The sequence below is a fragment of the Muscardinus avellanarius genome (genome assembly GCF_963383645.1).
Source record: "Muscardinus avellanarius genome assembly, chromosome: 13".
In the NCBI taxonomy this organism is placed as follows: Eukaryota; Metazoa; Chordata; class Mammalia; order Rodentia; family Gliridae; genus Muscardinus; species Muscardinus avellanarius.
In genome coordinates this window covers 41,152,397-41,163,265 of record NC_137799.1, presented here as the reverse complement: position 1 = coordinate 41,163,265, position 10,869 = coordinate 41,152,397, and the positions used below count along the sequence as shown (strand labels likewise).

At 47.3% G+C, this 10,869-nt stretch overlaps 1 protein-coding gene across 1 annotated transcript; it reads left to right on the top strand.

Annotated features, from left to right (window-relative positions):
* Positions 1–287: 287 nt before the first annotated feature.
* On the top strand, positions 288–4,638 carry NUDT2 (nudix hydrolase 2; the record flags this gene model as incomplete). Its single annotated transcript, XM_080709254.1, has 2 exons — positions 288–414; positions 4,322–4,638. 2 exons carry the CDS (start codon positions 288–290, stop codon positions 4,636–4,638), a joined length of 444 nt encoding a protein of 147 aa, XP_080565380.1.
* Between the last annotated feature and the right edge of the window lie 6,231 nt (positions 4,639–10,869).

The following is a 10,869-nucleotide window of genomic DNA, read 5'->3' as shown; positions in this document are numbered from 1 at the left end:
ACACACAAGCCCTATATTTACAGGGAGATCTGGAGGCCTGGGGGGTAGAGGCCACATTGATTGAGGATAATTGCCAGAGCCCCACAATTACACACAAAGGTCTGTCTCTGATTCCTGGATTTCCATCATTGGCCCTTGGCATGCCGCTGTCTTCTGTGGTTATGAGATCACTGGTAGCTTGTCTGTACTACTTCTCAGCACACAGTGCTACCCTGTGGCAGGGATCTTCCTATTTTGTATAACTTCCCATTGACTCATATCTTTTTTGTTAGTTTTTTAGATGGATGATGGCCCTGAGGGCATGTGGCTTGATCATCTTCCGAAGACGTCTTATTCCCAAGGTGGACAATAGCACAATTGAGTTTCTACTACTGCAGGCATCGGATGGCATTCATCACTGGACTCCTCCCAAAGGTGCGAGGCCAGAGGGGCTGGCTCTTGGGGAAATTTTCAGCATTGCTTAGAAATCCACCTTGTCAGGCCCCCTTCAAAGATTGTTTTCCAGCCAAGTGTGGCACATGCCTGTAATCCCAATACTTGGGAGACTGAGATAGGTAGGTTGCTGATTCAAGTCTAGCCTCAGCAACTCAGTGAGGCCCTTTTTCAAGAAAAATAAAATAAAAAAGAACTGGATTGTAGTTCGGAGGTGGAATGCCCTTGGATTCAACCACCAGTGCACACGCACAAAAAAATTGTTTTCTAGTGACTGTGCAACAAGAGGATGTGGGGTAGGGTAGGTAGGAGCCCTTGATCCTTTCTACAAAGCAGGTCTCCAGGCCAGAACAAAGCTGGAAATAGAATTCTGTGATTGAATCCCAGGGCAGAAGCAGCACCTGGTGTTTTTGTATCATTCACCAGAGTTCCAGCCTGTGTGGTGAATGATTGGGTGGGAGAAAAACCACTGAACCAGGAATTGGGGATGCTGGGGTTGAGTCATGACTGGGCTACATGCCCACTTCTCTGGGCTTTTGAGTTTTTCGCCTGTCAAAGAAGGAATTGATTAGAAAATCCCAAATTTTCTTCTATCTCTGTTTGTGATTTTATTTCATCAAGTTCCTTTGAGTTCTCATACAGTGTCTCCATTGCTAGGTTTTTCTTTTGAACTAAACATACAGAAAGTATGACTACCGGGGTGTTTCTGAACATTGCTATGTTTTGAGTTGGAAGCACAGAGAAAGTGGGTTCCCTGGTCAGAGTCATCTGCAGTCTCTGGCAGGAGTGGAAGAGCAAGAGAATGGCAGCCCTTCTCAGACCAGGAGGCTGTGAGGATCAAGGAGATGTTGAGGTTTAAGTTTGGCCAGCCACCTATGCCCTGGGTCCATCACGCAGCACCCGGGTCTCCAGAAAGCACAACAATGGAGACTAGTGATCTGGGGCTGTAGACCCATCCAACTCTTATTTGTGAGGTGGCTGGCTTTTACCCACCAGCATTCCTGATGACAGTTCTAAGAGCAAGACAGATTCCTTCAAATGGGCCTGAAAGAGAAGCCAGGCTGTAGGGAGAAAGGGGTAAAAGAAGCCATTCATGGCTGAGGCTCTTAGGGTGGTCCTGGGGGCAGGGACAGATGTGGGTCTGGCACCTGCAGGGATGAGGACCCCAGAGTGAACAGCGCCCAGACAGAAGGTGACAGGGAATGGGATAGGGAGGGGTAGGCAAGGATTCAGGGTTGGGAGAAAACAAGGAAATGGTAACAGGAAATAATTTTTTGCACATTTGCGAAGTACTGGGAAGAAGCAAAGTGAAAAAGACAAGTGTCATAAATACTAAGAATAGGAATATTCACACTTATCTTCTGATCACTCAAGCCACACTGCGTGTCTCTTCTCACTAAAAGATACCAACAGACATCTTCTCACTTCCTGCTTAGACTTGGGGAGAAGTTACCTGTTAACAGTGTTGGGCAGAGAACTGAATAGATGCTCTGAGAGGGTGTGTTCAGAGGCTCCCACTCCCCTGAGGGGAGTTGGGCATCCTGAATAAGTGTCGGCAGTTACCACCAGCATCTCTCAGTGCATACCTGGCTTTGTGTACACTATAGGAGGTGCAACGTGGAGAAAATTTCCCAAAAGCCATGAGCTAGAATAAGTTCTTTTTTTTTCTTCTTTTTTCTTTTTTGCGGTATTGGGGATGGAACCTACCTCCAAGGCATTCTACCTCTGAGCTACTACCCCAGCTCTATTTTTTATATTCCTTATTTTGTTTTTTATTATTTATTTTTATTTGGAAACAGGGTCTCTTAAACCAGCAAGGCTGGCTTTGAACCTGCGCTGTTCTCGTGTCTCAGCCTCCTGACCGCGGGGATGACAAGCGTGTGCCACCACACCAGGGCAATATATTCTTTCTTTTGAAACAGAGTCTCACTGAGTTGCAAAGGGCCTCACTAAGTAGCTGAGGCTGTCCCCAAACCGTGCTCTTCCTATCTCGGCTCTAGAATAGGTTCTTTTAAGTACTAAATTCCTGGTTTTCTGTGTAGCAGCACTTGGTTCAGGACCCTGCTAGGGTATAGCTCCACCTCCAAACTAAGAGGGGAATAGCTAAGAGTTCCTGCTCCCCGTGAGCAACTAGACCAGGAGGCTTCCCAACAACTTGCCAGAGCCCTGAATAGATGAAGGTTATCAGAACCCTCCCCATTGTTTCTTGGCCCCTCTGGACAAGCTAAGAATTTGTGGGAAAGGCCTAGGGATAAAGCTGAGGGCCACTCCGGTCTGCAGAGCTTCAAGTTTCCCCATAACACTTTCTTGGCAGCTGCCTGCTTGGATTTGGGTCCTGCCAACAAATATTCCTAGAACTGGCTCTCTGCTTGTCCTTAGTCTAAGTTCCCATCAGGACTTTCCCTATGAAACTGAAATCTGGCCTTGCTCAGCTAGGAAGATGAAAACAATTTGGAAAAGGCCTTGATGGCTACTTGGAAACAGCTGCTGGTGCAGCAGTGCAGGGTTTTGAGCCTGTCTGTTGGCTCTGGGACTTTAGGGTCCAACTGTAGACTGTTAAGTCCTCAGTGGATTGAAGGAAAAGTGTTCCCTGTTCAGCTAGCCCCCACCCTGCCAAGAAGGGACTGCCCTTGGAAAAATTGCTTTATAGTCTCTAAGGGAAAAGTGGTCCCAGAGAACACAGGAGGAAGTGAGTACCAGAGAATAAGAAAGCAGACATCTGAGGGAGACCATCTCACTGAACGTCGAACAGCAGTATTCCAAACCTGACTTGCCAAACACATGGTCTGTTTCACTCTCTGCAGAGAAGACCGAGTGGGAAGGGGGGCTTGCTCAGACCCCAAGAACCAGACACTATATTCCTTGTACCCCTTCCCAGGTATGCTAGGATATTACCAGCCTCCAGGCTTCTTTTAGCATAGGAAGTCCTAGAAAAATTACCAGAGACCCTATTCTTAAATAATCTAATCCGGGCATGGTGACGCATGTTTATAATCCCAGCATTTGGGAGGCTGAGACAGGAGGATCTGGGTTTGTGAACAGCCTCAGCTACTTAGTGAGGCCCTTTGCAACTCAGTGAGACCCTGTTTCAAAATAAAGAATAAAAAATAGGGCTGGGGGTGTAGCTCTGAGGTAGAATGCCCCTGGGTTCCAACTCTAGTACTGCAAAAAAAAAAAAAAAAAGGAAAGAAAAAAATTATCTAGCCAGGTGTGGTGGTTCACACCTATAATCCCAGTACTTGGGAGGCTGAGACAGGAAGATCTCAGTTTCGAGACCAACCTCAGCAATTTAAGCAAAACTCTCAGTACCCTAGTGAGACGCTGATTCCAAAACAACAAAAAAGAGCTGGGAGTATAAGTTGGAGACAAAATGCCCCTGGGTTCAATCCCCAGAACCACACATACACACACACATAGTTATCTAGCCCACTTGGGCGTGGTGGCACATGCCTGTGATCCCAGTGGTTGAGAAGCTGAGACAGGTATATATTAAGTTCAAGGTGAGCCTCAGCAACTTGTAGGGATCTTGTTTCAAAATACTAAGGCCTGGCATGTAGCTCAGAGGTAGAATATCCCAGGGTTCAATGCCTAGTACCACCACCACTCCGGGAAAAAAAAAAATCTAGCCTGGAAAAATTCAACTTTGGGTACTGTTAAAGATTATCTCTTCTTGCCGGGCGTAGTGGCGCACGCGCTTGGGAGGCAGAGACAGGAGGATCGCGCAGGTTCGAAGCCAGCCGCGTGCGCTGGCTTAGGAGACCCTGTTTCCAAATAAAAATGTAAAAATAGGTCTGGGAGTGTAGCCCGGAGGTAGAAGGGCTTCCAGGAACCCCAGTACCACCAAAAAAAAAAAAAAGATTATCTCTTCTTTCTCTGTTCTCCTAACCAGGCCATGTAGACCCAGGAGAGAATGACTTGGAAACGGCCCTGAGGGAGACTCAGGAGGAAGCGGGCATAGAAGCAAACCAGCTGACCATCATTGAGGGATTCAGAAAGGAGCTCAGTTATGTGGCCCGACAGAAGCCTAAAACCGTCATTTACTGGCTGGCAGAAGTGAAGGACTATGACGTGGCGATCCGCCTCTCCCATGAACACCAAGCCTACCGCTGGCTGGGGCTCGATGAGGCCTGCCAGTTGGCTCAATTCAAGGAGATGCAGGCAGCACTCCAAGAAGGACACCAGTTTCTCTGCTCCACCGCGGCCTGAGTTGACCAGAGCAGTTATTAGCTTCCACGGGCTCCTCAAGGGCCTTCTGTCATAAACCCACCGTCAGGTCCAGGGTGGTCTTTGGCTTGTTACAGCCAAGAGCAGAAGGCTGTGAAATCAGCTCTAGACTGTCACACAGGAGCAAGCAAGAAAATTAGCTGAGTGAAAAGGTAAAGGAGGAGTAAAAACTTTTAAAAGGCCAGGCCCAGCAAGTGCATCCTTGTACTTTATAAATAAACTTCAAGAGGCTTATCTGTCCTGTGTGTTTGTTTCTTGGACTCTTGCCATTGGTGGGGAGAAGAAAGCTCGAGTGAATCAGAGCTCTGACCTTAACCAGAGGGAATCCTATATGTCCAAACACTAGACCTGAGAGAAGCGAAGGTTCAGGGAGTCAGAATGGGAGGGGCACAGCACTGCTAGGGTAGCCTCCTGCCTCTGGGACTCCAGGCATCCCATCCCTCACTGGCCAGGAGACTGAGCTGTAGTCAGGATGTCCACGTGAGTGGGCCTGGAGCACAGCAATTGAGTTTGTCCTGGTCACTTATATCTCCTCAGCACCAGTTGCATATCTTGTATGTGCTTAGGAAATATTTCCTTAGGTAAATGGAAACCCAAGGAACTTTGCCCCCCACCCCCAGGTTGTAACAGAGAGAGGGACAGGCAACCCAGAACCATCAGGTCAGCAGCACATGTACTCTGACCTCTCAGCCCAGCCTCACCTCCCAGAGGGTGAGCCTAAGACAGGCCCAGGCTCACAGGGTTCTGCTGGGCCTCCGACAGCCACTGCCCTACCCCCGTGCATTTCTTGCCTGCAGCTGCATCCCCACCTTCAACAGACCCTTATCATTACTGTTTTTCTTTCCTACTTCCAACAACTCCCTTTCCCCACAAGTCCACCACAAGGCCCGGAGGTGTAAGAGTTGGGTCTCAGCCTTCTTTTCCCTTGCTACTAGGGCTCAAGAAATGCAGGGGCAGGTGTTAGATCTTATAACCCTTCCAGAAGCTGTTAGCAGCTGGGTTCATGTGGATTTTATTACTGGGTTGTTGCCCAGTGAAGTGCAAAGATTAAAAGGGAAGGGGCATTGCCAAAGGTCAACCTGGATTACCAGAATCAGGAGTAACAGCCACCCCCAAAGAAAGGAGAGAGAAGTCGCCTAGGTCGTAAGCAGGCTTCCAGATGTTTCTAGTCACTGGTTCTCCGTGCAGACAGGGCAAAAGTACTAGCGAACAGGATCTTGGAGCAGAGCCAAGGACCTAAATGGTTTTGTTCCTCACCCCTCTGAGCAGCACTCTCCAAAGGAGGCCTGCAGCAGGAAGTTTTTGGAGCTTAATGTTCTCTTCCAGGCCAGCAGGGACCACATCCCACTGATTTAATAAATGCCTGCTGGGCAATGGTGCCAAACCACAGACAAGCTGCCTCCTAACAAGGGCTGGCCAGCCCTGTGCTCTCCGAATAGGAAGCTGTGGAATCTCAGAACTAAAACCTCATACATCAGAGTTGAAAGGGACCTGGAAAATGACCTAACTTTGCTGTTCATTTTTATTGCTGGGAAAATTAAGGCTTAAAAAGGTAGATGAAGCCGGGCGTGGCAGCATACCCTTGTAATCCCAGTACTTGGGAGGCTGAGACAGGAGGATAACAGGCTCAGAGCCAGCATTGGCAACTTAGGCTCTCAGCAACCTAGTGAGACTCGTTTCAAATAAATAAAATTGGAACTGGGCGTGGTGGCGCACACTTGTAATCCCAGCGTTAGGAAGGCTGAGACAGGAGGATCATGGTTTGTGGCCAGCTTCAGCTACTTAGTGAAGTCCTCTGCAACTCAGTAAGACCCTGTTTCAAAATAAAAAATAAAAAATAGGGCTGGGGTGTAGCTTGGAGGTAGAATGCCCCTGGGTTCCATCCCCAGTATCACAATAAATAAATAAATAAATAAATAAATAATAAATAGGGCATGGTGACACAAGTTTGTAATCCCAGTACTTGGGAGGCTAAGACAGGAGGATCACAGGTTCCTGGACAGCCTCAGCTACTTAATGAGGCCCTCCACAACTTAGTGAGACCCTGTTTCCAAATAAAGTATTAAGAGCCAGGTGTAGTGGCGCATGCTTGTAATCCCAGCATTTGGGAGGTTGAGACGAGGATCGTGGTTCACGGACATCCTCAGTTACTTAGGCCCTTTGCAACTCAGTGAGACCCTGTTTCAAAAATTAAAGAATAAAAAATAAGGCTGGGGGTGTAGCTTGGAGGTAGAATGCCCCCGGGCTCCATCCCCAGTACCTCGAAAAATAAATTAATTTTTAAAAGATAAATTGGGCATGATGGTACACATCTATAAACCCAGGGACTCAGTACATTGAGGCAGGAGGATAGAAAATTTAAGGCCAAGCCAGGCATTGTGGCACAAGCTTGTAATCCCAGCATTTGGAGGCTGAGACAGGAGGATCACAAGTTTGCAGTTAGCCTCAGCTACTTAGGCCCTCCACAACTTAGTGAGACCCTGTTTCAAAATAAAGAATAAATATAGGACTGTGGGTGTGTCTCAGTGGTCGAAGGCCCCTGGGTTCCACCCCTAGTACCACATAGCATTCTCTGCAGAAACGATTGACAGCAGGGTGGGGCCAGGGCACGTCGTGGGACGTGCATGAGGGCGGGAGTGGAACTGAAACTGGGATGTGGCAGGTGAATAGGCTTTCCTATCATCGCCACTTTGCTTTTGGCCACCTGGGCTTGTTCAATCTGAATTTAGAGACCCCAGAGCATTACAAAGCCCATCTCACTTGCCCCTATCAGTTGGCAGAGCTGCGCTCTGCTGATGTTGCCCTTTGAGATAGGCCAGGTCTCAGACCTTGGCAGAGTTGTCCCAGCTAATACAGTTATTCCATATAGAAAGTTTTCTTCCAGGGGATGGGGCTGGTCAGGACTGATTTGAAATGGGAGAAGATCCCCGTTCCCTCTCACTCCCCAAGGAAGGCTCTCGGAGGTTCCTAGCCAGTTTGCTATCCTTTGGCTTTTTGAGTCAGAGTTCTAGAATACAATCCTTCCCAGGTTCTGTGAGTAGTTTCAGAGGGTCACATGATCAGGGAAAGCACAGAGATCACCCATGTGGTCTCCCTTCCACTCCACAAGGATCTCTCTGGGGATATCTGGAGGCTGGCTTTATTGGGCAGAGAGCAGAGCTTCCTGTATCCTTCTACAGGGATCGGAAGACAGTTGTGGTCTTAAGGTCTCAGTAGAGGTTGGCTTTGGAAAGGAGCCTAGGCAGAGCCACAGTTGAGAGAAAAGCAGCCTCTGACTCGAGGGGCCTCCATTAAAAAATTCTGTCATTGCTGGGTATGGTGGCACATGCTAGTAATCTTGGGAGGCTGAGACAGGAGGATCACAGATTCCCAGCCAGCCCCAGCTACTTAGTGAGGCCCTCCACAACTTAGTGAGACCCTGTTTCAAAATAAAGAATAAAAAATAGGGCTGGGGATGTAGTTCAGAGGTAGAAGGCCCCTGGGTTCAATTCCCAGTGCTGCAAAAATAAAATAAAATAGGGCTGGGGGTGTAGCTCAGAGGTAGAATGCCTCTGGGTTCAACCCCCAGTACCACACATACAAAACGAATATTGTCATCATTTCTATGATTTGTAAAGTCCTATCTCCTTCACAAAAATTTTCCAGGATATTCAGAACTTTCTGATTTCTATTTCCCTGATAGCCACTTTCCCTCCATCAAAACACTTCTTGCACCTTAGGGAGTTGCTTCATTGCTTTATTTTACTTTTAAATATTTTGCAGTACCGCTGGGTGTGACGGCGCACGCTTGTAATCCCCGCGCTTGGGAGGCTGAGACAGGAGGATCCCGCAGGTCCGAAGCCAGCCTCAGCTACTGAGTGAGGCTCTCGGCAACTTAGTGAGACCCTGTTTCCAAATAAAGTGTAAAACAGGTCTGGGAGGATAGCCCGGAGGTAGAAAAGCCCCTGGGTTCCACCCCCAGTACCACACACACACAAAAACACTTTTTTGCGGTACTGGGGGATGAACCCCCAGATCCTTGGGAATGCTATGTAAGAGCCCTACCACTGAGCTACACTCCAGCCCTATTTTATTTTTTACTTTGAAACAAGATCTTCCTAAGTTGCTGAGGGTCTTGCTAAATTGCTGAGACTGGCCTCCAACCTGCCATTGTCCTGTCTCAGCCTCTGAAGTACTAGGATTATAGGTAGGCTCCACCATGCCCAGTTTTGTGATATCTTTGTGGTATCAGGGTAAGTTTAACCTCATACAGTGAGGTTGGGAAGCATTCCTTCCACTTCTAATTTTTGGAAAGGTTGTAAAGCATTGATAAGTTTTCTTTCTTTCTTTCTTTCTTTCTTTTTTTTTTTTTTTTTTTTTTTTTTTTTTGCGGGTTTGGGAATGGAGCCCAGGGGCATTTGATCTCTGAGCTATATCCCCTGCCCCATTTTTTATTGTTTTATTTTCAAACAGGTTCTAAATTGCAGAGGGCCTAAGTAGCTGAGGTTGTCTGCGAACTGTGATCCTCCAGTCTCAGCCTCCCGAATGCTGGGATTACAAGTGTGTGCCACCATGCCCGGCTCTTTCTTTCTTTCTTTCTTTCTTTCTTTCTTTCTTTCTTTCTTTCTTTCTTTCTTTCTTTCTTTCTTTCTATTTTTGCAGTACTGGGGATTGAACCCAGGGGCATTCTACCTCTGAGTTACACTGGACTTCCAGTCTTCTTTTTTTTTTTTTTTTTTTTTTTTTGGTGGTACTGGGGGTGGAACCCAGAGGCTTTCTACCTCCAGGCTATACTCCCAGACCTCTTTTTTTATATTTTTATTTGGAAACAGGGTCTCACTAAGCTACTAAGCTGAAAGCCTCACTAAGTAGCTGAGGCTGGCTTCGAACCCGTGCGATCCTCCTGTCTCAGCATCCCAAGTGCGGGGATTACAAGCGTGCGCCACCACACCCGGCTTCCAGTCTTATTTCTTATTCAGGGTCTCACTGAGTTTCAGAGGGCCTCATTAAGTAGCTGAGGCTGCAAACCTGGATTCTCCTGTCTCAGTCTCCCAAATACTGGGATTACAAATATGCACCACCATGCTCGGTTTACATCTATTCAGTTTTCTATTCTTTCCACAAGTGTGTGCCACCACTCCTGGCTAATGTTTCCTTTTTTAATCCTGGTTTCGTCGTGTGCTCTTAAGAAGACTGTGGATTCTGAGCTGGTCATGATGGCACATGCCTGTAATCCCAGCTCTTGAGAGGCTGAGACAGGAGGATTGCAGGTTCAGAGCCAGCCTCAGCAATTTTAGTGAGGCCCTTAGCAAGTTAGCAAGACTTTCTTTTTGAATAAAAAATAAAATAGGACTAGGAGTGTAGATCAGAGGTACACTACCCCTGGGTTCAATCTCCAGTACTCCACTCCCCACCTCCCAACACACACACACACACACACACACACACACACACACACACACACACGTGCATTCTGTTGTTCATGGAGTATATCATAGATGCTTGTTAGGTCTGGCTGGTTTGTAATGTTCAAGTCTTCTTTCCTTAGTGCTTTTCTCCCTAGTTGTCCTCTAAATCATTAAAAGTAGGTATTGAATAAGCCAGGTATGGTAGTGCACACCTATATAATCCCAGTATTTAAGAGAATAAAAAGGGAGGATCACAGGTTTGAGGCTAGCCTCAGCAATTTGGCAAGACCCTGTTTTAAAACAAAAGAATAAGCCCAGGCCAGGCATGGTGGCTCACGCTTGTAATCCCAGCATACGGGAAGTGGAAGCAGAGACGGGAGGATCATGGTTTGCGGACAGCATCAGCTACTTAGGCCCTTTGCAGCTCGGTGAGACCCTGTTTCAAAAGTAAAAAAGACTAAAAAATAAGCCTAGGACTTGGAGGTACAATGCCCCTGGGTTCCATCCCCAGTCCTGCAAAAAAAAAAAAAAAATTAATGAATGAATTAATAATAATAATAATAAACCCAGGGTTGTGGGCTTGTAATCTCAGTACTCAGTACTTGAACCTGAAGGACCCCAGATTCAAGGCCAGCCTCAGCGATTTAGTGAGGCCCTTTACAACTTAGTGAGACCCTGTTTCAAAATGAGGAAAAAAAAAGTGTACATGTGGTTCATGCCTGTAATCCTAGTACTTGGGAGGCTGAGAAAGAAGAATTACAGCCAGGCGTGGTGGCACACGCTTGTAATCCCCGCACTTGGGAGGCGGAGACAGGAGGATCGCGCA